Below are 27,921 nucleotides of genomic sequence, written 5' to 3' on the forward strand. Positions count from 1 at the left end.
CCCCAGAATAGACCTTAAAGAGAATTCAGACCCCAGACCAAACATCTAAATGAATTAACAGAAAAAAAAACCCAGAAATTGGCAACAGCTCTCTGCCTCTGTTCACACTGTAGGTTGCATGCCGTATGTGGCTAAATTACAGACAAAAAGTGCAACAAAAACCTACACCCTTTTTGTAACATATATATGTCCAAACCCTTGACAACAAGCGAAGTAGTACTGTGCAGTGTCCATGAATACAGAATAGGAGCAGATACTGAGGATTACACCCAGCATACAGGAGAAGTAGTACTGAGCACTGTATACATATACACTCACCCGCCACTTTATTAGGTACACCATGCTAGTAACGGGTTGGACCCCCTTTTGCCTTCAGAACTGCCTCAATTCTTCGTGGCATAGATACAACAAGGTGCTGGAAGCTTCCTCAGAGATTTTGGTCCATAGTGACATGATGGCATCACACAGTTGCCGCAGATTTGTCGGCTTCACATCCATGATGCGAATCTCCCGTTCCACCACATCCCAAAGATGCTCTATTGGATTGAGATCTGGTGACTGTGGAGGCCATTTGAGTACAGTGAACTCATTGTCATGTTCAAGCAGAAATCGAGACTCATCAGACCAGGCAACGTTTTTCCAATCTTCTACTGTCCAATTTCGATGAGCTTGTGCAAATTTTAGCCTGTTTCCTGAAAGGAGTGGCACCCGGTGTGGTCTTCTGCTGCTGTAGTCCATCTGCCTCAAAGTTCGACGTACTGTGCGTTCAGAGATGCTCTTCTGCCTACCTTGGTTGTAACGGTTGGCTATTTGAGTCACTGTTGCCTTTCTATCAGCTCGAACCAGTCTGCCCATTCTCCTCTGACCTCTGGCATCAACAAGGCATTTCCGCCCACAGAACTGCCGCTCACTGGATGTTTTTTTCTTTTTCGGACCAATCTCTGTAAACCCTAGAGATGGTTGTGCGTGAAAATCCCAGTAGATCAGCAGTTTCTGAAATACTCAGACCAGCCCTTCTGGCACCAACAACCATGCCACGTTCAAAGGCACTCAAATCGCCTTTCTTCCCCATACTGATGCTCGGTTTGAACTGCAGGAGATTGTCTTGACCATGTCTACATGCCTAAATGCACTGAGTTGCCGCCATGTGATTGGCTGATTAGAAGTTAAGTGGTAACGTGCAGTTGGACAGGTGTACCTAATAAAGTGGCCGATGAGTGTATATACTGAGGATTATACTCAGCATGCAGGACAGGAGAAGTGGTACTGTGCACTGTCCATATATACTGAGGATTACAACCAGCATACAGGAGAAGTGGTACTGTGCATTGTACTTATACAGAATAAGAGCAGATACTGAGGATTACACCCAGCATACAGGATAGGAGAAGTGGTACTGAGCACTGTATACATATATACTGAGGATTATACTCAGCATACAGGACAGGAGAAGTGGCACTGTGTACTGTATATATATATATATATATATATATATATATATATATAAAAAAATGGAACAATGGAGCTTTTGTTTACAAGCTGGAACTACACGTGGAGGAGTAGCGGTTTATTCAAGTTACCGGGTGAGGGACAACCTCCTTCCATTAACCCTTTTGTATATATGAGCCAGATACGTTATGAATTACATGGACGTTGCTGCATCTCTAGAGGATCGGACGTTATTTTTTAGTGTTAGTCACTATCACTTCACACTATATTATGTTTGCAATGGGGTTATGTACACTGTAATATATAGTTTTGCGGATTGTTTATATAATTATGTAATTATGATGTCACTGATTATGGGCTGAGTTTATGGACTTTAAATACCAGCCCCTTCCTTCACATGTGTATGTGTTGCTTGAAAAAGGTTTCATCGAGAAACTGAAACGTTGTATTGCACATTATGGGTGAATAAAACCACTGTTTTTTCACTATTTTTGGAGTGCCGCCTTCCTATCTATTGTCTATATATATATATATATATATATATATATATATATATATATATATATAATATATATATATACTGAGGATTACACCCAGCATACAGGACAGGAGGAGTGGTACTGTGTACTGTATATATACACTGAGGATTACACCCAGCATACAGGACAGGATAAGTGGTACTGTGCACTGTATATATACTGAGGATTACACCCAGCATACAGGAGAGAAGTGGTACTGTGCACTATATACTGAGGATTACACCCAGCATACAGGACAGGAGAAGTGGTACTGAGCACTGTATATATATATACTGAGGATTACACCCAGCATACAGGACAGGAGAAGTGGTACTGTGCACTATATACTGAGGATTACACCCAGCATACAGGACAGGAGAAGTGGTACTGTGCACTATATACTGAGGATTACACCCAGCATACAGGACAGGAGAAGTGGTACTGTGCACTATATACTAAGGATTACACCCAGCATACAGGACAGGATAAGTGGTACTGTGCACTATATACTGAGGATTACACCCAGCATACAGGACAGGAGAAGTACTGTGCACTGTGTATATGTATATATATATATATATATATATACACACTGAGGATTACACCCAGCATACAGGACAGGAGAAGTGGTACTGTGCAGTGCTTTTATTAGTTTCTTACTTATTCTTCTAGGACTCACTGAAAAAAAAACAAAAAAAAAAAGAAGGCTTCCTTTTACTTTCCTTTAATATATAGAAATCACCTGTTCACTCCAACAAAGGAAATCCCTCAGCTCATAAATTGTAAAGCAGCGTATGTAAAATTTCCCCCAAATTGTCAGAATATTTACAGTTATAATAATAATATACAGATCAGGAACCGAACCTGACAATTCTAAACAATAGAAATTATTTTACAAATTTCACATGAAAAGTTTAAATAATGGAACAATCGAACACTTGTAATAGTAGAATAGAGTAAGGAATATGGCGGATACGAGGCCTGGTGAAGACATTGCAAGCAATTTACTATAAATGAGATTGCACTGATGCTGGAGGCATTCTGTACCTCATACCTCAGTGAGGTCACAAGTTATTCTTCGGAGCAGTAACATTTTATGATATGCTGCAGTACTAAGCGTGACCACTAGGTAAGGCCTCTGAGATTACCCTGGAGAGCCTGCACTGAATTGGATTTTCCTTTTCTGATTCCCCATAGGCGATATCTGTATAAAGTTTATACATCAACCATGAATGTGCAGTGCTCGTACATTCAGAAAAAGAGCAAATACATTCAATAGAGTCTGGGAAGTTGTACTGTGCAGTGTCAACATTGTCATCATTCTCCTGCCCCATTTCATGTTATACTTGTAACACAGATGTTACCCATGTGTCTTCGACATGTGAGACCCTATTGGTAGTGTGTGACAAGGCTCCTCTATATAAGAAGGCCCTCTTATTGTCAGGAGAAGTGCCGCCTATTTATCTTCGGACAGCGCAGGTGGACAACATCATGATAGACCACAGAAGTAGTTGTGGACAGGTATAGCGATTGCTCCAGACAGCGATATCCCCAGAGTATCTGACACGCAGGCAACAGACATGGCGAATTCCTGATCCTCCGGTTTACTCTGTGGATGATGGGTGGGAAAAGTTTACAACAAGAAAAACAGAGTTGCACAAAAACAATATGGTGTGGCCCACAGCGGCCATTACCTCAATAGCAATGTTGTTAAAAGTGTTTACGTATGCAGCGCCCCCTAGCAGACCCTCGAATACGATAATCAGGAAGATGCCCGGCAGCGTTAAGCTTGTGAGGTATAATTCCGCCACCCCTACCAGAAGAAAAGTGGCGATTCCACACTACGGGAGAAAATGTTTGTATAAATGTTAGTATAAATACACAGAGGGGACTCCACACCCGCTCCAAGCGGTAGGGGCATTACCTGAAGAAAAGCCAGAACCCAGATGTGTCTGATCCTGAAGCATCGTACTGACGATCGAGACACAAACACACCGGCCTGATACAGCATCTGGTACCTGAGATAGAGGATGATGGGAGTCAATATCCCTGCTGTCATAGGGGCAGGATAATGATATTGTTATGGATAAAGCCCCCCACCCCCTTTCTTCCTGAACTTTGACTTAACACCCCATTAACTATTAGGGACGGGAACCGCAATGGGATAACACTTAACCCCTATATTTATTCTACATTTACCCGGGGTTTGTAATATTTTGGAAGCCAATTATCACTAGTCCATAGAGCTGCGGATCCTGGGATTGGCCATCATCCTGCACTATGAGGTGCACACTGCCTGCACGAAAAATTAAATTAGGACAGGCCTTAAAAGTAGGACCATCACGGTTCCACTAATTATTGGTAAAAGGAGGGCAGAAATCGAGAGTGGAGACGTCTTGCCCCAAATTTACTCCTTAATGTGATGACAGACACTAAAGGGGATTATTTAACCCTTTCTTCCCACCAGTCTGATCCAAGACTCCACATACCTTCTTTGTTTGCTACGTACCATCGGTATTGCGTTGAGTGGCTCATCTTGATGTTTGGAAAATAAATCAACTCATACTGCAAAGGACAGAGAAAGGATACTAACATAAGAGCCCCCACATCCGCCTGTTCATGGTATCCTATCACAGTCATACCTCTTCACTTACCAAGCCCTGGTTTATGAAGTATTCGGCAAAGTAAACAGTCGACAAGGGAAGCATGTACTTCAAGAGAGACTGTAAGACATAAGTGATAATTGAGGGCAAATAAGAAGCATTTAGAATACAGCACAGCAAATGACCAGGAAACCACAGAGAAGACAGCACAGCAAATGACCAGGAGAACAGAGAGGACACAGCACAGCAGATGACAAGGAGAACGGAGAGAAGACAGCACAGCTTATGACAAGGGGACTACAGAGGCGACAGCACAGCAGATGACCAGGAGAGCACAGAGGAGACAGCACAACAGATGACCAGGAGAACAGAGAGGAGACAGCACAGCAAATGACCAGGAGACCACAGAGGAGACAGCACAGCAGATGACCAGGAGACCACAGAGGAGACAGCACAGCAGATGACCAGGAGACTACAGAGGAGACAGCACAGCAGATGACCAGGAGACCACAGAGGGACAGCACAGCAGATGACCAGGAGACCACAGAGGGACAGCACAGCAGATGACCAGGAGAGGAGACAGCACAGCAGATGACAAGGAGACAGCACAGCAGATGACCAGGAGACCACAGAGGAGACAGCACAGCAGATGACCAGGAGACTACAGAGGAGACAGCACAACAGATGACCAGGAGACCACAGAGGGACAGCACAGCAGATGACCAGGAGAACAGAGAGGAGAAAGCACAGCAGATGACCAGGAGAGGAGACAGCACAGCAGATGACAAGGAGACAGCACAGCAGAGGCCCAGGAGAACACATAGGGACAGCACAGCAGATGACCAGGAGACCACAGAGGAGACAGCACAGCAGATGACCAGGACAACAGAGAGGAGAAAGCACAGCAGATGACCAGGAGAGGAGACAGCACAGCAGATGACAAGGAGACAGCACAGCAGAGGCCCAGGAGAACACATAGGGACAGCACAGCAGATGACCAGGAGACCACAGAGGAGACAGCACAGCAGATGACCAGGACAACAGAGAGGAGAAAGCACAGCAGATGACAAGGAGACAGCACAGCAGATGACCAGGAGACCACAGAGGAGACAGCACTGCAGATGACACAGAGAGAAGAGAGCATAAATAGTGTACACACATTGTATATAGGGGTCTGTGTTATACAGGGAAATAAGGAGGTTCATGCCATTTAACACATACAGATTATGGCATAACCCTTTATATCTCCTGTACAGAGGATAGACACAGGCCACCAAAATCTAGAATAAATCTACCGTCATTCACATTTCTTTTCTGACCTTAACAATTTTCCACTGGTCAGCCATTGTCCGTCGAGAGCATGTCTCTGCAAGACAAAATTAGAAGTAGCAATGTGAACCTGTGTATGTCCCTCCAAGTACCACTTCTGACCCAGAACCTGCTGTTCCATTACCTGACTTACCAGATGAGGGGTCCTCTAATAGGGGTCGCTGGTCAGATGTATCCACTAAACTGTAACCTGCTGGAAACTTCCATCGTGGGAGTGAGGACGGGGGAAGCAGGAGGAAAAAATAGCTGTAGAAGAGAAGAAACGGCAAAAAAAAGACAACTAATAAGGGTAAGTTTTGAAAATTCAGACCTGGACCTGTGTACAGAGGCGCTCAGATCAATAGGAAAAGACATAAGTTCATAACCAGTGACACATGGTGGATGTTCTTGTATTTTATCTCCCCTCCCAACAACTCACCTTATCAAGAGCAGAGCCGGGATTATAAGCATGACCAGCAGAGAGTTTCGAGGAGAAAGTCCAGCCTCAGTGAGACCAAGATATGAAAGAGCACCCAGGATCCCCGCACCTCCAGTACCGGAAGACCACCATGAGACCACATCACTGGAGAACACATCAGAAGAATCAATAATGCTATAATACTCCATGTATAATCCATGTTTACAAAAATATAACTACTATAATACTGCTCCTATATACAGGAATATAACTACTATAATACTGATCCCTATATACAGGGATATAACTACTATAATACTGCTCCTATATACAGGAATATAACTACTATAATACTGCCCTCTATATACAGAAATATAACAACTATAATACTGCTCCTTTATACAAAAATATATATACAGTATTTTCCTGCGTATAAGATGACTTTTTACCCCAAGAAAATCCTCTCAATAGTCAGAGGTCGTCTTATAGGGCGGGTGCTGAAAAATCTCAGAACCAGACTGGAGAAATTGCGGTTGCCACATATGGTGGAGTTAAAAAACAGCTGCATTCCCGATGTATACGGAGAGCATATGAAGGGCAGCAGGAGCAGTAGGCATCCAGGGTACGTTAAAAAAGAGATTTGGTAGAGTGGCGCTGTGCCCAGAAAAACGCAACTCTATCACCTGTCTGACCCACCCTTGTATCCTACCCGTATTACTATACCTACTTCTCCGCCTCTCAGATGTCAGTGCTGTCTGATGTTTTCTATTAATTTTTATTTGGTGTTGGAAGAGAGGTAGTCTTATACAACAAGTATTTCCCAAACTCAATATTTTAACTGGAAAATTTGGGGTTCGTCTTATACGTTGGAAAATACAGTAATATAATACTGCTCCTGTATACAAGAATATAACTACTATATATAGTGTTTCTTACCTATAAAAGAAGGCGGTGAGGCTGAGGAATGTGATTTCTCCTAGACCGGATGAGATACTGGCGAACACCACCCCTGAGATATAAGGCCTTTGTTAGATATTCTATACTGCTCCACAAAATACATATGATTACAGAATATATAGTGGGGTAAATAAGTATATGATATACTGCCGATTTTGCATTTTTTTCACCTATAAAGAATGGAGGGGGGGGGGGGGGTGATATTTCTGGTCGGTGACTTTACCTGTGAGAGAGAATCTATAGAACATTCCAGATTATCACATTGTAGGATTTATAAATAATTATTTACCATTTTATCACATGAGATTAGGATTTGATACAATAGAAAAAAAGATTAGAACCTTTTGGTATAAACTCCAGTCTCTTCTGTGTTTGGAGGAAGAAGAAGGATGAGGACAACCCCAAAAAACACAGTTCCAGCTATGAGGCAGGGGGGTGGAAACATCATACATTGGGGGGGTCTTTTTTGCAAAGATGACAGGACGGCTGCACCGTATTGAAGGGAGGATGGATGTGACCATGTACCATGAGATCAGTAAGAGCATTAAAGATGGGTGGTGGCCAGGTGGCCCTCATGACAATGACCTGAAATACACACAGCCGGGGCAACTAAGGAGCGGCTCTGTAAGAAGCGTTTTATAGGCCGGCAGTGGCCGCCGGTCTCCACACCTGAACCCAATAAAAAATCTTTGGAAGGAGCTGAAACTCAATGTTACACAGTGACAGCTCCGAAACCTAAAAGCTGTGGAGAAGATGTGTATGCAGCAGGGTCTGGTAAAGACCTCCACGAACCATCCGACCTTTGTAACTGCACCAAATAATACGTTGTTTCGGTCTCATCTGATCACATGACCTTCTCCCATGCCTCCCCTGGATCGTCCAGATGGCCATTGGTGAACTTAAAAAGGGCCTGGGTATGTGCTGGTGTGAGCAGTGGGACCTTGTGTGCCCTGCAGGATTATAATCCTCGACGTTGTAGGGTGCTACTAACAGTAATCTGTGAGACTGTGGTCCCCACTCTCTTCAGGTCATTGACAAGGTCCTCCAGTGTAGTTCTGGGCTTTTTCCTAACCATTTTTTGATTCATCCTTATCCCATGAGGTGAGATCTTGCACAGTGTCCCAGACCGAGGAAGATTGACAGTCATCTTGTGCTTCCATTTTCTAATAATTGCACTTACAGTTGTTGCCTTCTCACCAAGCTGCTTGGCTATTGTCCTGTAGCCCATCCCAGCCTTGTGCAGGTTTACAATATGCTCCCTGGTGTCCTTAGACTGCTCTCTGGTCTTGGCCATGGTGGAGAGCTTGGAGTGTGATTGTGTGTAGTGGGTGTTTATTATACTAGAAACAAGATGAAACAGGTGCAGGTAATCCAGGTAATGAGGGCAGAGTAGGAGAAGCTTCTTATAGAGAAACTAACAGCTCTGTGAGAGGCAGAATTGATGGCTGGGCGAATACGGCCTAAAGCAACATCACAATTGAACATGTAGCCTTGATTATGATTATTGAGCAATTTTTATAACACTTTTATAAGCCACACCCCTTTTGCAAGTCACATCCATTTGGCCATGCCAAACTACAGATAACAGAGGAGAGGGGTCATAATATACACTCACCGGCCACTTTATTAGGTACACCATGCTAGTAACGGGTTGGACCCCCTTTTGCCTTCAGAACTGCCTCAATTCTTGGTGGCATAGATACAACAAGGTGCTGGAAGATTCCTCAGAGATTTTGGTCCATATTGACAATGATGGCATCACACAGTTGCCGCAGATTTGTCGGCTGCACATCCATGATGCCAATCTCCCGTTCCACCACATCCCAAAGATGCTCTATTGGATTGAGATCTGGTGACTGTGGAGGCCATTTGAGTACAGTGAACTCATTGTCATGTTCAAGAAACCAGTCTGAGATGATCTAGCTTTATGACATGGCGCATTATCCTGCTGAAAGTAGCCATCAGATGTTGGGTACATTGTGGTCATAAAGGGATGGACATGGTCAGCAACAATACTCAGGTAGGCTGTGGCGTTGCAACGATGCTCAATTGGTACCAAGGGGCCCAAAGAGTGCCAAGAAAATATTCCCCACACCATGACACCACCACCACCAGCCTGAACCGTTGATACAAGGCAGGATGGATCCATGCTTTCATGTTGTTGACGCCAAATTCTGACCCTACCATCCGAATGTCGCAGCAGAAATCGAGACTCATCAGACCAGGCAACGTTTTTCCAATATTCTACTGTCCAATTTCGATGAGCTTGTGCAAATTGTAGCCTCAGTTTCCTGTTCTTAGCTGAAAGGAGTGGCACTCGGTGTGGTCTTCTGCTGCTGTAGCCCATCTGCCTCAAAGTTGGAGGTACTGTGCGTTCAGAGATGCTCTTCTGCCTACCTTGGTTGTAACGGTTGGCTATTTGAGTCACTGTTGCCTTTCTATCAGCTCGAACCAGTCTGCCCATTCTCCTCTGACCTCTGGCATCAACAAGGCATTTCCGCCCACTAAACTGCCGCTCACTGGATGTTTTTTCTTTTTCGGACCATTCTCTGTAAACCCTAGAGATGGTTGTGCGTGAAAATCCCAGTAGATCAGCAGTTTCTGAAATACTCAGACCAGCCCTTCTGGCACCAACAACCATGCCACGTTCAAAGGCACTCAAATCACCTTTCTTCCCCATACTGATGCTCGGTTTGAACTGCAGGAGATTGTCTTGACCATGTCTACATGCCTAAATGCACTGAGTTGCCGCCATGTGATTGGCTGATTAGAAATTAAGTGGTAACGTGCAGTTGGACAGGTGTACCTAATAAAGTGGCCGGTGAGTGTACATAGCCCAGCTGTGGTGCTGTATACATAGGGGAAGTGCAGGCTATATCCACTATAGAACAACATTTACTAACAGTTGTGAAAATACAACTCCCATGATGCTATGGTGCTATACAGTATATAGACACGAAATGTCATGTGACAGGTTAGGGGAACGAGTAAATAAAAATAGTCATCATGCTGAAAATCAGGTCGGTTAATCAAGGCCATTTTCAGTCTCGTTTTTTTTCACGATTAATCACCCAGCCCTAATATGTATAGGATATTATTCAGTCATCTACAAACAATGGACTCACCCAGCAGACTGACCGCAACGCTTGTCGAGAATGACACAATTAAAAAGCTGGAAGAGGCTGTGATGATGCAGAGAGTCACCCTGTAACTGAGAGGGGAAAGACAGCATAGCGGATGGTCAGAAGAATAAAGAGATGACCAGGAGACCACAGAGGAGACAGCACAGCAGATGACCAGTAGACCACAGGGAACACAGCACAGCAAATGTCCAGGAGAACACAATGGAGACAGCACAGCAGATGACCAGGAGACCACAGAGGAGACAGCACAGCAGATGACCAGTAGACCACAGGGGAGACAGCACAGCAAATGTCCAGGAGAACACAATGGAGACAGCTCAGCAGATGACCAGGAGACCACAGAGGAGACAGCACAGCAGATGACCAGGAGACCACAGAGGAGACAGCACAGCAGATGACTAGGAGAACACAATGGAGGCAGCACAGCAGATGACCAGGAGACCACAGAGGAGACAGCACAGCAAATGTCCAGGAGAACACAATGGAGACAGCACAGCAGATGACAGGGGGAACACAGAGGAGACAGCAAAGCAGATGACCAGCAGACCATAGAGAAGACAGCACAGCAAATGTCCAGGAGAACACAATGGAGACAGCACAGCAACTGACCAGGAGACCACAGAGTAGACAGCAAAGCAGATGACCAGAAGACTAGAGGAGACAGCAAAGCGGATGACCAGGAGACCACAGAGGAGACAGCACAGCAGATGACCAGTAGACCACAGGGGAGACAGCACAGCAAATGTCCAGGAGAACACAATGGAGACAGCTCAGCAGATGACCAGGAGACCACAGAGGAGACAGCACAGCAGATGACCAGGAGACCACAGAGGAGACAGCACAGCAGATGACTAGGAGAACACAATGGAGGCAGCACAGCAGATGACCAGGAGACCACAGAGGAGACAGCACAGCAAATGTCCAGGAGAACACAATGGAGACAGCACAGCAGATGACAGGGGGAACACAGAGGAGACAGCAAAGCAGATGACCAGCAGACCATAGAGAAGACAGCACAGCAAATGTCCAGGAGAACACAATGGAGACAGCACAGCAACTGACCAGGAGACCACAGAGTAGACAGCAAAGCAGATGACCAGAAGACTAGAGGAGACAGCAAAGCGGATGACCAGGAGACCACAGAGGAGACAGCACAGCAGATGACCAGGAGACCACAGAGGAGACAGCACAGCAGATGACCAGGAGAATGGAGAAGAGACAGCACAGCAGATGACCAGGAGACCAAAAAGGAGATAGCAAAGCAGATGACCAGGAGAACGGAGAAGAGACAGCACAGCAGATGACCAGGAGACCAAAGAGGAGATAGCAAAACAGATGACCAGGAGAACGGAGAAGAGACAGCAGAGCAGATGACCAGGAAACCACAGAGGAGACAACACAGCGAATGACCAGGAGAACACAGAGGAGACGTGTATATGGATATTTTTAAGGGATAGAGATAATGGTGAGAGTAACTCTTACTTGTACGGGATCCGATGAATGTAGAACGGAGCAGAAAACTTTATTACCAGGGTTGGCAGTATATCGGCCAGGAGAACTGCCTGTAACATAGAGAGAGGTTATACCAAGAGGTATGGTGGGGGAGGCAGGAGCAGTAAAAACTTTCATCTGTATTAAAAAAAAAGGTTGAAAGCTCATGCTAAATTTGACAGTGGAGTGACCAACACAGTACCCAACCTCAGTCATGGTCATAACAGAGGAGCACACAGTTGCCATCTTAATTTGTGCGTGCTACTAAAATTCCCAGAATGCATTACATTCCTTCACCTCCCACCATTCCGACTCCCCTCCCACAGCACTCCTGCTAGATCTCCTGAAGCACATTGCTCTATACAGCTCTGCAGGCAGTAAATCTGCAGCACCTGTTTCTGTCTATGGCATATTTACCACAAGGCAGCATGCTGTACATGCACCTCATTGTACTCTGAATGTCCTAATAAAAATATATATATATGTGTGTGTGTGTGTGTGTATGACAGAGAGATGGTGATATAGACTGGAAGGACTGGTAAGAGATGATGACATCACTCAATGGGCGGGGTTTGAGCACAGAGATAAGATGCAGACAAGCCTCCTGAGAGAGCAGAGGATGATGTGTTGCCTCCTACTCTTTCTATGTCACAGATTTTGCAGTAATTTACCATACTATTACCATGAATGAATTATTATTACTATTACTATGATGAATAAAGCATTGCGATACGCGGAGACTTTGCTGCCTTATTACAGGTCATAAGTCACTGGGCCACTCGCATTACTGAAATATTTATGAAGGAGCCTGTGTGGCCAGGGTGTGAACTGGACCTATAAAAGTCACCATTGCGTAACCAGGTCTCACCACATTCCTGGTAAATATGAACACAATGGTAGCAAGGAGATTATTTATATATATATATATATATATATATATATATATATATATACACATGGCCGGCCTGGAGCAGTCATGTATCATGCAAGAATTCTGTTTATTAGGTGAGCTTGAGCATCTTTTACGGCAAATTTCCCTGGCTACACGAGATTAATAGTTATTGGTTACATGAATATATATCACAGAAGTATGTATAGATACCAGGTGGACATTCTCAAGACGAGCTCTTTTACGTAAGAGATAAGACTGGCTTATGTTAGAACATTCCAGTGCTAGCTGGTATCTGGAAGAAGCCTCTCAGCACAACAAGTTAGAATATCATACTGTCTATATACCATTATATAAAAGGATACAAGATGGCTACTGTATTGCTATATGGAGAATCAACTCTAACAGTCCCTAAAGCTGTGGAGTTCCCCTTTAAGGCGAGTAGAGACTGTGCACTTACGGCGGTGGAGATCTTGTTGCAGTCGTATCGGCTAGAGTTTGTCACGTTGACCTGGAAAGAGAATGAGATGTTGTGCATTTACGATCAACCAGGATGCGGTGCAGCAGCACAGACCCGACATCTATTGTCTTACATTTTTGACAGTCTCCGAATCGACAGGATTCACTTCCTTATATTACCTAATGTTGTGTTAAAGTCACGAGATGTCTGTTCTGTAATACTGACCCAGGTTATCTGCACTGATACACTAACAAACGGCGAGAGGTTTCCAGCCTCTGAATACAAACAAGAATATTTCTATTCACTGACAGCAAGCGGAGGACCGGGGAAAGGATGAGTCTGGAAATCGTGGGTCGTAACCCCACCCACCCAAAAGGAGGTCTCTTAAAGGGACACTCACAGCTGCCGTCTGGTTGGTCTCGGTCTTCAGGATGTCGTGTGCGGCGCTCAGCATCACCACGTAGGCAAAGTTATTACAGAGACCCAGTAACCTGAGAGGAACAGAGCATAAAATATCACATGATGGCTGCCGTATTATACTCCACTCACCTCCAGAGCTGCATTCACACTTCTGATTTTACCGAAGGCCCTGCTGGTTCACCACAAAGTACTACAGGCAGGCAGAATCTCCATCAACAATGCATCTATATACTGCCAGCAAGCAGAGGACTGAGACATGAAACCCAGAACTGTTCATTATAAAGCAATTATATAAGACCGGACAAGTCCAGGAACATACCAGAAGGCAGAGCGGTTTCTCCAGTGCGATCGGCTCTCCGGACGGGGATCAGGGGGCGCTGCACCATTGCGCTCATCCTCTGTAACACAGGACACACAGGCGGTAATGTAACCCTTGCACCCTGGCAATGCTGGGACTTGTAGTCACATATCAGGCTACGTCTGGCAGGGAATGCTAAGAATAGTAATCACATGACATTCTAGATCTGGCAGGGAATGCTGGGAGTTGTAGTCACATAATTTGTCAGGGAATGCTGGGAGTTGTAGTCATATATCAGGCTACGTCTAGCAGGGGATGCTGAAAATTGTAATCACATGACAGTCTGTTAGGGAATGCTGGGAGTTGTAGTCACATAGACTATGTCAGGGAATGCTGGGAGTTGTAGTCCCCCCTCACCTTCCCAGTCGGAGTTGTTGTCGCCGCTGGTGTTGATCCTTCTCCGCTCCATATGTTTTGCTTCAGAGCCGGCTCCACAGCTTCCTGCAAACACAGCACTTCCTGCTTCTGTGGCCACGCCCCCTTCCCTAGTTACTGTAACCAAGGACAGGAAGCTTTAAAGGGGCCATTACCACAAAAATAAAGTGCTGGCAGAGCGATACCCAAAGTGACCATTCAGGTCGATGCTTTTTGTCACTTTTTTTTAAAGATTTATGGATAATTATGACAATAATGCCCAAAAATGACATATAAATCGATCCTTATCCATTGTGACAAAACCGCAGCTTTATATCCAGCCCCCAGGCTTCTGTACACTCAATGGGGGAGATTTATCAAACATGATGTAAAGTGAGACTGGCTCAGTTGCCCCTAGCAACCAATCAGATTCCACCTTTCATTCCTCACAGACTCTTTGGCTCTCCAACTGTGGCAAAACTACAACTCCCATCATGCCCAGACAGCCAAAGAAGCAGCTGCATCCTACTTCTTCAGCCACTGTTAACAATCAGACTGGAGCATGCTCGAGTAACTACAACCCCCAGCATGCCCTGGCAGTAAACAAATGACCACTAATATATACACTGCCCCCTGCTGGCCATAATGGGGAACCCAGACCCTGCTTCTTTTCCTTCTCTGTCCCTTATTGCTGTGGCTGCAGTGCATTCTGGGACAGCGTCCGTATTTTTGCAGTGCGGTCAAGCCATTAAGGTGACATCAAAGCCACATCCTGTTACACCATCCCCGGCGGGTGACATCAACTTATCCGGAAAACAGAGGCCATCTTGTCACCCAACTTTCCCAGACACAGACTAAGAAGATCCACTTCCCCCATATACACCCGCCAACCACATAAAATAGTGCAATCCTATGTCTGTCTATGGCTCCGCCCACAGGTGTGAATTAAAGGGATGTTAATTTTCTGCCATGACTCAGGCTCACTGAAAGAATCGTCATTTAAAGGAGAAGTACCGTGAAATTGAGGCCGGTACGACCTATGGCTCCTGCAGGTGTACATGTGGAGATATATGCAGAATTACATATATGATGATTCCAATGTCTTAGAGGGATACATCCAGTCCTGAGTATCCCCCACTAGAGATGAGATACCGGTGTTTCTGGCAGTGAAGGGGTGAAGAGGAAGTGTATATTGTACAAGGAGAAATGCGCTTTATGTTAACACACTGCCTGCGGTTTTACGGCCACTTCCCGCAGCGGAGTCTCGTCAAACAGTCGCTGAGACGGCCGAGAGACCCTCCAGAGAGCGAGCACCATGGAGTTCCTGCGGAGACATCTCCCCCGTGTGCACCAAGCAGTGCAGAATGCGCTGGTGAGAGTTATAGGGCGATATAATGTACGGCACCGATGCCCGGCACATATGGCGGAAATGTCAGTGACTGCATACTCGGTGCAGGAGTCGTGTACAGCCAAGTGACCGCTCTTTATACAACACTAAGAAATGTCTTGTTTTGCATTTGCAGGACTATTTAACCAACATGACGGCGCAGATTTTTGGTGCTCCACCTGATGCACCGCAGCCTAGAAACACTCGGGCAAAGACCCCCCTGAAGTCTGAGGAAGCCGCAGCAGCACCAGAGAAACAGGAAGAGGCCAGAGAGCCACAGGTAAGTGCAACCCCCGATATTGTAAGTGTGGGAGCTGTAAGAGTACGACCTATAAGGAGACAACAGAGAGTCACTGGCTTTGTGCAAGATCTTTACTTCCCTATTAAAACCTGCACTGGTCGGTCATAACACAAAACCACTGACTAGCTCTACTACAACACCATTCACACTAGGCAGGGGCACGTTGCCATGGATGAAAGTGCAGACACACAAAGACACAAAAAATGCAACAGCTCACCACTAGAGATGAGCGAACCTGGAGCATGCTGCAGTCCATCCGAACCCGATCGTTCGGCATTTGATTAGCGGTGGCTGCTGAAGTTGGATAAAGCCCTAAGGCTATGTGGAAAACATGGATACAGCCAATGACTATATCCATGTTTTCCAGACAACCTTAGAGCTTTATACAACTTCAGCAGCCACCGCTAATCAAATACCGAACGATCGGATTCGGATGAGGTTTGCTCTACCCACCACTAATGGCAAGATACAAACCCAATACAGATACGTAAAATCGTTAAAAGCAGCCTCCCCACCCCACCCCACCCCCCGGCGGCTGCTACAGAAAATCTCCATAAAAATAATGAGGCTCTTGGCATACTATTTGCAAATAGTGTGTCCCATCCCACCAAGGTAGTTCTGTGGACTGCAGAGTCCATGTGACCCCTATCGATCCACGATAGTGTCTACAATGAGCATCAAAACTGGAGCAACTGAAGAAGGCGCTTCATGTGCGTGTGCGTCACTTACCTGGGAGAGAGTCGTCACCAGGATGCACTATGGGAAGAAGGCAAGATGACGGGGGCATGTATGTGCCCACATACACTCGCCGACCACTTTATTAGGTACACCTGTCCAACTGCACGTTACCACTTAATTTCTAAACAGCCAATCACATGGCGGCAACTCAGTGCATTTAGGCATGTAGACATGGTCAAGACAATCTCCTGCAGTTCAAACCGAGCATCAGTATGGGGAAGAAAGGTGATTTGAGTGCCTTTGAACGTGGTATGGTTGTTGGTGCCAGAAGGGCTGGTCTGAGTATTTCAGAAACTGCTGATCTACTGGGATTTTCACGCACAACCATCTCTAGGGTTTACAGAGAATGGTCCGAAAAAGAAAAAACATCCAGTGAGCGGCAGTTCTGTGGGCGGAAATGCCTTGTTGATGCCAGAGGTCAGAGGAGAATGGGCAGACTGGATCGAGCTGATAGAAAGGCAACAGTGACTCAAATAGCCAACCGTTACAACCAAGGTAGGCAGAAGAGCATCTCTGAATGCACAGTACCTCCAACTTTGAGGCAGATGGGCTACAGCAGCAGAAGACCACACCGGGTGCCACTCCGCTCAGCTAAGAACAGGAAACTGAGGCTACAATTTGCACAAGCTCATCGAAATTGGACAGTTGAAGATTGGAAAAACGTTGCCTGGTCTGATGAGTCTCGATTTCTGCTTGAACATGACAATGAGTTCACTGTACTCCAATGGCCTCCACAGTCACCAGATCTCAATCCAATAGAGCATCTTTGGGATGTGGTGGAACGGGAGATTCGCATCATGGATGTGCAGCCGACAAATCTGCGGCAACTGTGTGATGCCATCATGTCAATATGGACCAAAATCTCTGAGGAAGCTTCCAGCACCTTGTTGTATCTATGCCACCAAGAATTGAGGCAGTTCTGAAGGCAAAAGGGGGTCCAACCCGTTACTAGCATGGTGTACCTAATAAAGTGGCCGGTGAGTGTATGTCCTGCTCATTCCTTCATGCTCCCTACAGTCTTTGTCTATCCTGATTGGTCCATGCTGAACACACACCCTCATTGCTGTCATGTGACCACACAGACCTCTGACAGCAGCCCTGCTTCTCTATTCTAGCCTGTTGTACTACGCTACTGCATGATGGGGATCTGCAGTTTCATCCTGTATCTACAAACTGCTGCTGTGTTATCAGGTTTCTGCACTTACTATACATTATACTCCCCATGCTGATTGCTATACTGTACAGTAACTTATATATCATATATCCAGCTGCTGCTGTGTTATCAGGGTTATACAGTTACTATACATTATACACCACATGCTGCTATATTGTACAGTAACTTATAATATCACATATCCAGCTGCTGCTGTGTTATCAGGGTTATAAAGTTACTATACATTATACACCACATGCTGCTATACTGTACAGTAACTTATATATCATATATCCAGCTGCTGCTGTGTTATCAGGGTTATACAGTTACTATACATTATACACCACATGCTGCTATATTGTACAGTAACTTATATATCACATATCCAGCTGCTGTTTTATCAGGGTTATACAGTTACTATACATTATACACCACATGCTGCTATACTGTACAGTAACTTATATATCACATATCCAGCTGCTGTTTTATCAGGGTTATACAGTTACTATACATTATATACCACATGCTGATTGCTATACTGTACAGTAACTTATATATCACATATCCAGCTGCTGTGTTATCAGGGTTATACAGTTACTATACATTATACTCCACATGCTGATTGCTATACTGTACAGTAACTTATATATCACATATCCAGCTGCTGTGTTATCAGGGTTATACAGTTACTATACATTATATACCACATGCTGATTGCTATACTGTACAGTAACCTATATATCACATATCCAGCTGCTGTGTTATCAGGGTTATACAGTTACTATACATTATATACCACATGCTGATTGCTATACTGTACAGTAACTTATATATCACATATCCAGCTGCTGTGTTATCAGGGTTATACAGTTACTATACATTATATACCACATGCTGATTGCTATACTGTACAGTAACTTATATATCACATATCCAGCTGCTGTGTTATCAGGGTTATACAGTTACTATACATTATATACCACATGCTGCTATACTGTACAGTAACTTATATATCACATATCCAGCTGCTGTGTTATCAGGGTTATACAGTTACTATACATTATACTCCACATGCTGATTGCTATACTGTACAGTAACTTATATATCACATATCCAGCTGCTGTGTTATCAGGGTTATACAGTTACTATACATTATACACCACATGCTGCTATACTGTACAGTAACTTATATATCACATATCCAGCTGCTGTGTTATCAGGGTTATACAGTTACTATACATTATATACCACATGCTGATTGCTATACTGTACAGTAACTTATATATCACATATCCAGCTGCTGTGTTATCAGGGTTATACAGTTACTATACATTATACACCACATGCTGATTGCTATACTGTACAGTAACTTATATATCACATATCCAGCTGCTGTGTTATCAGGGTTATACAGTTACTATACATTATATACCACATGCTGATTGCTATACTGTACAGTAACTTATATATCACATATCCAGCTGCTGTGTTATCAGGGTTATACAGTTACTATACATTATATACCACATGCTGCTATACTGTACAGTAACTTATATATCACATATCCAGCTGCTGTGTTATCAGGGTTATACAGTTACTATACATTATACTCCACATCCTGATTGCTATACTGTACAGTAACTTATAATATCACTGATTCAGCTTTCTAAATGAGAGGGGACCATTACACCCACCAATCAGGGGTCAGAAAAGAAAGCTCCTCCTGTTCCATAGAGTTACATAATGGGTCTGAGCCATACAGCAACAGGACTGCAGCACATTTACAAGCAGAGAGGCTGCTGTTCCCCTTTAAGTGAAGCTCCTCCCAGGATCACCACTGACTATGAAACACAACAGCTTAGTGATATCTCCTTGGACTCTGTTCATATTAGCAGTGAAAGGCTCTGCACCAAATAAGTATATAGGAAGGGGACTGGATGTAGGGACTAGCATAATCCATGTGGTGATATACAGGATTGCACAGAAGTGTTAGGCAGGTAGAGAAATACAGAAGTGAGAAGCTTCCAGAAATACGAGATGTAACTCAGGATCAGTAATGTAATGTATGTACACAGTGACTCCACCAGCAGAATAGTGAGTGCAGCTCTGGAGTATAATACAGGATGTAACTCAGGATCAGTACAGGATCAGTTATGTAATGTATGTACACAGTGACCCCACCAGCAGAATAGTGAGTGCAGCTCTGGAGTATAATACACAATATAATGTCTATACACAGTGACTCCACCAGTCATGTAACCCCTGACACAGAGCCAGACACAAGCACCTGTGCGGAAAAGGAAGTCTCTTTATTACACATAGAGAACATGTATGAGTTAGTATCCGGAGGTGATGTCAGCAGCCGCAGAGCTCAGGGTTCTCGCATTTACTATATCTGGGGAAATAAAAAAGTTTTATAATTATGAAAATGTAGACAACACACAATGGTCAGAAGTGGGTGAGGAAGAACATTTCTCCTCTACCTCCTAACAGATTTATACTGGCATAGTGTACAGATTATTACTACTATAATAACCCAACCCTTAAAGGGGTTATCCAGCGCTACAAAAACATGGCCACTTTTCCACCTCTCTTGTCTCCAGATTGGGTGGGGTTTGGAACTCAGTTCCATTGAAGTAAATGAAGCTTAATTCCAAACCGCACCTGCACTGGAGACAAGATAAGGGGAAAAGTGGCCATGTTTTTGTAGCGCTGTATAACCCCTTTAACACTGTGCAGATTATTGCGGTTCTCTTCATGTTTTGCATTGTTTATATGACAAATAATAAATTTTGTTTGCACATCGGTCTTTTTCATACCTTGTTTGTTTACTATTGTTTTCATTGTCGGACAGGGTGCAGATCATATGACCTTAGATGTGTCATTGGAGGATGCTGCTCTGGAGGCCACGGAGGAGAGTATGAAGATATATGGGATACAGCAAGGTAAACCCTGTGAAGAAAAAAATTTTAACATTTTCTCACCCATGTCTATAAGCAACAGATTTGTCTCTGGTAATTCTGGGTAACAACCAAAATGGCTGTCAATACAGCCCCAAAGTCATTTAGCTTGCTGACCCTCATGTATTCTTATTCCCAACCTCAGATGCTGAAAATCGAGCACAGGAGACAGAGGTCAGATATCGGAAGGAGGCTGTAGACAGAAGAGTTCTTGACCCTCTTCATACAACCAGTCATGGCAAAAATACTCTCAGTCACTATCAAGTAACAGTGGAAAGTCACAAAGATCAAAGCCATAAAACAGTCACCACAAATGATTCAAACCTAACAAAACCAGAAGACATTGATTATATTCCTTGTAGTGTTATCAGGGAGGTTCAACATGAAGAAGTCCACACAGTTAATAATGAAGAGGTGCGAAAGGTAAACCAAGAAGCCACAGAGGTTCATCATGAAGACATCCAAACAGTTGTCAATGAAGAAGTGCGGAAGGTAATCCAAGAAGCTTGGGAGGTTCATCATAAAGAAGTCCACACAGGCATCAATGAAGAGGTGTTTAAGGTAAACCAAGAAGCCAGGGGGGTTCATCATGAAGAAGTCCATGCAGTCATCAATGAAGAGGTGCTCAAGGTAGGCCAAGAAGCCATGGAGGTTCATTATGAAGAAGTCCACATGGCTATTAATGAAGAGGCGCCAAAGGCAAACCAAGAAGCCACAGAGGTTCATCATGAAGACATCCAAACAGTTGTCAGTGAAGAAGTGCGGAAGGTAATCCAAGAAGCCTGGGAGGTTCATCATGAAGTCCGTGCAGTCATCAATAAAAAGATGCCAAAGGTAAACCAAGAAGCCGGGGAGGTTCATCATAAAGAAGTCCACACAGGCATCAATGAAGAGGTGCTCAAGGTAAACCAAGAAGCAAGGGGGGTTCACCATGAAGAAGTCAATGCGGTCATCAATGAAGAGGTGCTCAAGGTAGGCCAAGAAGCCATGGAGGTTCATCATGAAGAAGTCCACATGGTTATTAATGAAGAGGAGCCAAAGGTAAACCAAGAAGCCTTGGTGTATGATGAACATACAAGGTTTAATACTGAAGAGGAATCTTACAACTTGAGGCTTGAAAACTTGTTGCAGGAGTTAGAACCAAAGAGGTATCTAGAACATAAAGTTCCACCTACCAGCAATCAAGTTCTAAAGAGTAACCTAAATCTAGAAACTGAAGAAAATTCCTGCAGTACACATAAAGAGAACATTTCTCCAATCCAGAATGAGACCATCATTATTCAAGAAATCTCACAAGAAACTTCGATATGTTATGTGACAGTAACATCAGAGAAATGTCACCAGGAATTACCAGGAGATGTTCCAGCTCCTCCAGTCCTTGTGGAATATGATGACTTGGATGTACCAGATATCAAAAGGCAGCATAAGGTCACACCAATCAGTGAAACAGACAGGTCTCCATGTGATCAAGGTGAAGAAGCGAGGAAGACATGGGAACATCTACAGGAGACGGCTGTTCGCCTAGCCATGCACTGCGACTTACTTCAAAATGACAATCAAGAGTGTGAGACATTAGCATCAGGAGAGATGTCAAACAAGTCCTCTGTAGATGAGGTACCTTCATCAGAGGAAGATACTGGTCTGTGCAAACCAGAAGGCAATAAATATAATGAACAAAATCAGAAAGTTGAGAAGATGAGAAGAAGAGTTCACTTCTCACTGAGTACTGAAGAACGGGAACTGATGTTCAGACCTACAGAAGTTACAGACTGTATAAAGAATAACCTTATAGAAGAGGGGGCACTGGAGCCAACCACTGAATACTGGGTTCATCCACTAAACATAATCTCAAGACCAGAACCAAATGATATAGAAAACAATATTGGATTCATAAGTAGCAACCAAGATACTGAGCCATCAATGATGGATCAAGCCACTGAGGAGGACCAGGTGAATCCTCTACACATGGGATGTACTCTATGGTATGATGAGCCTGAGGGAATTATTACAGATGAAGAGATGTGTGGATCTATAGGAGACAAGATCTGCCAGAGCATGACTTCAGGTTTTGAACCAGAGGAAACCGTCTTTGGAATCCATAAAAAGAAGCCACTGAAGGAACTTTCCCCGGATGTTCCATCTATTGAAAAGATGCAGGACAGTAAAGAGGTAGCAACCAAGAACTCAGTGCCCAGTCTAGTTGATATTATAACTCATTCAGGGGTAGACCTTGATGAGGAGCATCATCATGGAGAAGGTACATGGAGTTTTGACAAGGTTGATGGTTCTTTAGAGCAAAGTCTCGGGGTTGTATCAGATCATTTAAAGCCTGATGAATCAATTTTTGTAGAGAATGAAGAAACATCAGTATCTTTGGAAGTTGTAGGTCAGTCAAGTGAAGAAATTAAGGTTGGTCTCTTTCAAAATGAGGATATGGAGCATCTGAAACAACAAGTTCATGGAGCAGATGACAGTGAAGATACTAAGGAAGATGCTAAGGAGGAAATGCTTGGACTGGAATGTCGCCTGGCGGTGGATGAAATGGAAGAATCAACCAAAGTGGGATTAACATCAAGGAGTGATGAATTAAATTTACAGGAGTGTGTTAGTAGACTGCAATGTGAACCTGAGGGACAAAATGTAGCATACACCCGAGATAAAGGTGTTGACGAAGACCAAACAGCAGAAGTAGACAATGTAGAGACTGTAGGACTGGACCTTACCATGATGATTGAAACTCAAAAAGAAAACCTGATGGGTAGGGATTATGAAGATTTAAAAGAATGTAAACATAAAAGCTTACAAGAAAATGTAAGTGTAAAGGAGACACAAGAAATGGACGACTACACGTGGTATAGACAAGATAGTTATAAGAGGGATGGCCTCATTACTTACAGTGATAGCAATGAGGAGTTGGGATCTCATAAAGATCAGAATCCTACAGAGACTGTGGAGGAATTGTCTGAACAGTTACCCTACAAAGACTCTGAAAGTGAAGTCATATCTAAAGATGGAGGGGAAGAAGATCTGGAAGACTTAAAAGCCAAGGACAATCAGCAAGAAGGCAGCTCAGAAGCAGACTCATCCAAAGTCAATGACCTGCATATTATATCTGAAACCAAAGAAGGTATCTGTACAGATACAGGTCTAACAGAGCAGAACATTTCTAAAGAGATGGGGAGATCAGAGGTCATTCATGGTGCAGTTTCAAGCGGAAACACGGAAATGGTATCTATAGAAGACAATTTTGCAGAAGCATTAAACCAGACTGACAACATAAAAGACTTATATCTCCAGTGTATGCTTATGGAAGGTCACCGAGTGGACGAGATCACAGAGAATCTACCAGAAGAAAATCAAAGTCCTCTAGATGACACATCATCCCTTGGTGAAGACCACATTGAAGTAATCTTGGACAAAAATTTCAAAATGGACAACATCTCTGAACCACAGGACAAAGACGAGCTCTTATCTGAACTCTATTCTGAAATGTCAGTGCATCTTACAGCAGAAGTAATAGAAACTAAGTCTACTAGGAATGTAGGTCAGTCTATGCGGACAATTGACAATGTGAGTATTTCGAATTCAGAAACCATTACAGAGAAAATTACAGTCAAGGAACATGAATGCCTGGAAGAATATAATCCTGGCCTCCATCTTTCAGAAGAGTTCGGATTTTCAAGAGAACCTAAGCATACATTCAAGGAAGAACATTATTCTTCCAGTGGAATTACTGTCACTGAGACAGAAGTTTCTGATGGTGGCGTGGACATCAAAACCACCATAGAAATGTCAGAAAATAAGGAAGAACAAGACACCCAAGCTGGAGATGATCAGTTTTCTGCAGATGAACCAGGAGCTCAATATTTAACTAATGCCACAGAACTAGAGATTGCATTAGACACCAGATCCTCTCCTGAAGAAGACAGCAATGAAAAATTTGGATCTATGTCAGATCTTTATGCCGAAACTGTTGAAGAAGGTGGTAATTTCTTATCCATCACTGACCTATCAGCAGAAGTCAATGATATTGTGTCTGCTCTGAATAAAGATGTGTCAGATAAAAGACTGGAAGATGGTCAATCCAATGATGAAGCCATTGTAGATAATTTGTCAGAGACAGATGTTGTAGAACAGCAGCAACACCCAGAAGAACTTGGATTCATTGTAGAGCTTGAGCGTACATTTGATGAACATCCTTTTTCCACTGCTGATATCACTGAGACTCAGGTAGAAGCTACAGACTTCAACAATGATTTCAAAAAGATAAAAATTGATCTTTCACCAGGCATTCACTGTGACCTTATTTTAGGCCCCACAGAGGAGATTTCAGTAAGTAAGAAAGTAGAAAGTCAATCTTTCAAAATTCTAGATGATGTATCTAGAAGACAGTTTGGAGACCTTAAAGACGATAAGCCTGAGATTTCTTTGGAAAGCGGATCTCTGGTCAAAGACATTGATATAAGTTTTCTGTCCACCTCAGAACTTTCTCAGGGTGAAGGTGACCTTCTTTCAGAAATCCAACCAGTTGTGACAACAGATCACCCAACAGATGTCATTAGCCTTGTCTCCACTTCTGGCAAAGAAGACATATTGGACACAAATAAAGCATGTGAAGGAGTGGATGACTCAGCTGTTCAAGTTGATTTAGTTCCAGATAATGTTATTCCAGATGAACAGAATGACTTCTCAGTTATCACTTATTCAGAGGAACTTGGATCTATTCTTGGGCCCAGCCAAGAACTTGAGGAAATTCAATGCAATTCTTTATCTCTGGTTTCCACTGAAGGTTCTCACGTTGTTCTGGATATTGTCAGTAGTTCGGTAGTAAATGTGAATGAACTACTAGATGATCAAGAGCAACATACTCAGAGGTCCGAGGTACAGTCGATGATTACTACAGACTTTTCAGTGGGAGTCACAACAGGTACATCTACTGTCAAGCAAGATGCTGTGGATGAAGCTACTGGAGAAGACACAGTGTCAAAGAATATGACAATGAATGAAATGGAAGCTTCTGAGATTACCCAAGACTTAAGTCCTTCACAACCTAGTCACAAAGAGGAGAACAAAATTCATGAGCAAGATTTCTTACCAGCAATGCTGACCACTGCCCCCCAAGTCACAGTTGACGTCACAGGTTGCAATATCAATGAATTCTCAAAGACAACAGAATATTTTGGTTCATCTGACTTGGAGATCAGTCATCCTCCAAGTATGGAACATGCTAATCAAGAAGTAATGGAGGAACAAGCTGAGGAACAAAACAAACATGTCGTCACAATCCACACCGAAGAACCGCTGAAATCACTAGAGCCACCAAGCCACATGGAAATAAGTGAAGATCAAGACAAACCTCTAGGAGATCACAAAGAAACATTGAAGGAACCGAGCGTAGAAGATGATGCAGTCGACAACAGTTTGGTAAGTGCCTGGGCTATGTATCTGCTTTGGCTGCATAGTGTTTACAGCATGCTGTAAAGTAAGGATGACATTATATAAACATGGAGTGCTTTACATAATATGCTTTTTATATATGGTTTTGTCTTCAGCTCCCTCATAACACATTAGATGTCAGCGCTCAGAAGAGCCGCGTACAGTTACGTAGAAAAATATCAATTCGCCGTAAACAGGGGCAGCGCCAAGTTACACCTGAGAGTGAACCCATGGAACCACCACAGCCAGCCCCCAGGCAACGGCCGATGGGAATACCAATATTTCCAGGAAAAATGCCGATCTTTGCAATGGCTCCCACCATGACACCTGAGGTATCACATCCTGCAGAAGAACAGAAAGAAGAGAAACCTGCTGAGGAGGAGCTGCTTGTGAAGCCTAAGAAGGGGATACCAAGGCATGCTGGGTAAGGAGGCATTCTAAATGTTTGGAATGATCCATTTCAATGGCCTCATAGATTGGAGGCCACATAGGCAGTACTCACGTATCTGGATGGGAACTCACATTCTGTTCAACTTAATTGGGTCAGTTCAGTGTAGGAATGGGTCCAGTAAAAGACATGATGGTCCTTGAGGCTCTCGGTCTTGCAGTTGGCACTTCCTTTACATATGTATACCCCCTTATTTATTCAGTATATGCAAATAGGGGGAAGTTTTCTTAGTAATAAATGTAAAAGGAAACATAAAAAGGAAGTAATGGCTTTGTGGCCTCCTCTGTGATTGTTCTGATTTATAAGTGCCCCCCCCCCCCAATACTTGTCGGCTTCTTGGGTTCTGCAGGTCCATAATGGAGCAAATGAGAAAATGTCACATTTTTCACTGGACGGTGACAAACAATGAAAATTGTCACTTCTGTAATGACATTGAGGGCTGTAAAATTCCCTGTGCAGCTTCCAGCACTCACTAATATTGGGGAAACCCTACTGGCATCGGACTGTGGCATATACTTCACCATCCCCCGCCCCATAACGTATTGTTTATGCGATGTTTCCTCCATTAAAACATATTGGGAGTTATTACTTATAACAATAGGAATGGAGTCCCATTATTTATCACTAACTGTCTGTCCCTCTCGGTATGAACAGGTTCGGGATTCCGCACCCCCAGATGATGCAGGAGTTACAGGCACGTATGAAGAAGAAGAAACAGAGCGAGTGATGGGAGGTGGAGGGGTCATTGTGGACGCACCTAATGTATTGTAAATAAAAATGAATAATAAAGATTGTCTATAAAATGTGGAATAAGACCTGTCTGCATCCATCTTTGTAAGTTATCTGCACACATCAAATCAGAAAGGAAATCTAGCTAGAACCTCATAGTCCTTAAGGGCCTATTCCACAGAACTTTTTCGAACGATTATCGTTCATAAAATTGTTCAAACGACCCCTCGTTAACGATATTCGTTCTGTGGAATAGCTGTAAACGAGTGAACGACAGCAGCGAAATCGTCGTTGAGCCATTCACTATTTTTTTTCAACATGTCGAAAAAAAATCGTTGGTCTTTCAACAATAATTCGCTAATCTTTTTGTTGAATAAAAAATCTTTCAGTCGTTCTTGAAA

General features: G+C 43.6%; 2 protein-coding genes across 3 annotated transcripts; one reads left to right on the forward strand and one right to left on the reverse strand.

Moving 5' to 3' along the window:
* Positions 1-2,675: 2,675 nt before the first annotated feature.
* CLN3 (CLN3 lysosomal/endosomal transmembrane protein, battenin) lies at positions 2,676-14,685 on the reverse strand. 2 transcript variants are annotated; one of them, XM_069984457.1, is made up of 15 exons: positions 14,372-14,685; positions 13,976-14,054; positions 13,637-13,727; positions 13,237-13,287; positions 11,879-11,958; positions 10,379-10,464; positions 7,233-7,305; positions 6,318-6,461; positions 6,024-6,145; positions 5,890-5,936; positions 4,622-4,690; positions 4,477-4,532; positions 3,892-3,985; positions 3,662-3,808; positions 2,676-3,576 (listed from the first exon to the last, which is right to left on the reverse strand). In XM_069984457.1, exons 1-15 carry the CDS (start codon positions 14,421-14,423, stop codon positions 3,457-3,459), a joined length of 1,311 nt encoding a protein of 436 aa, XP_069840558.1. In that variant the 5' UTR covers positions 14,424-14,685; the 3' UTR covers positions 2,676-3,456. The 2 variants fall into 2 exon arrangements, with proteins under 2 accessions (XP_069840558.1, XP_069840559.1); XM_069984458.1 differs by having other exon boundaries at positions 6,033-6,145; positions 14,372-14,684.
* LOC138801535 (uro-adherence factor A-like) lies at positions 14,589-27,593 on the forward strand. Its single transcript, XM_069984453.1, has 6 exons — positions 14,589-15,740; positions 15,892-16,035; positions 20,802-20,892; positions 21,053-26,331; positions 26,460-26,767; positions 27,446-27,593. Exons 1-6 carry the CDS (start codon positions 15,684-15,686, stop codon positions 27,516-27,518), a joined length of 5,952 nt encoding a protein of 1,983 aa, XP_069840554.1. The 5' UTR covers positions 14,589-15,683; the 3' UTR covers positions 27,519-27,593.
* Positions 27,594-27,921: the final 328 nt, after the last annotated feature.

Source organism: Dendropsophus ebraccatus, chromosome 9, assembly GCF_027789765.1.
Source record: "Dendropsophus ebraccatus isolate aDenEbr1 chromosome 9, aDenEbr1.pat, whole genome shotgun sequence".
Taxonomy (NCBI): Eukaryota; Metazoa; Chordata; class Amphibia; order Anura; family Hylidae; genus Dendropsophus; species Dendropsophus ebraccatus.

Coding starts and splice junctions, on each gene's coding strand:
- CLN3 (XM_069984457.1), bottom strand. CDS start 14,423: ATGGAGCGGAGAAGGATCAACACCAGCGGCGACAACAACTCCGACTGG. Junction 4,691..5,889: donor ACCAGTGGAAAATTGTTAAG/GTCAGAAAAGAA, acceptor TATGTCTTACAG/TCTCTCTTGAAGTACATGCT. Junction 4,533..4,621: donor ACTTCATAAACCAGGGCTTG/GTAAGTGAAGAG, acceptor TGTCCTTTGCAG/TATGAGTTGATTTATTTTCC.
- LOC138801535 (XM_069984453.1), top strand. CDS start 15,684: ATGGAGTTCCTGCGGAGACATCTCCCCCGTGTGCACCAAGCAGTGCAG. Junction 20,893..21,052: donor GATATATGGGATACAGCAAG/GTAAACCCTGTG, acceptor TCCCAACCTCAG/ATGCTGAAAATCGAGCACAG. Junction 26,768..27,445: donor GGGATACCAAGGCATGCTGG/GTAAGGAGGCAT, acceptor CGGTATGAACAG/GTTCGGGATTCCGCACCCCC.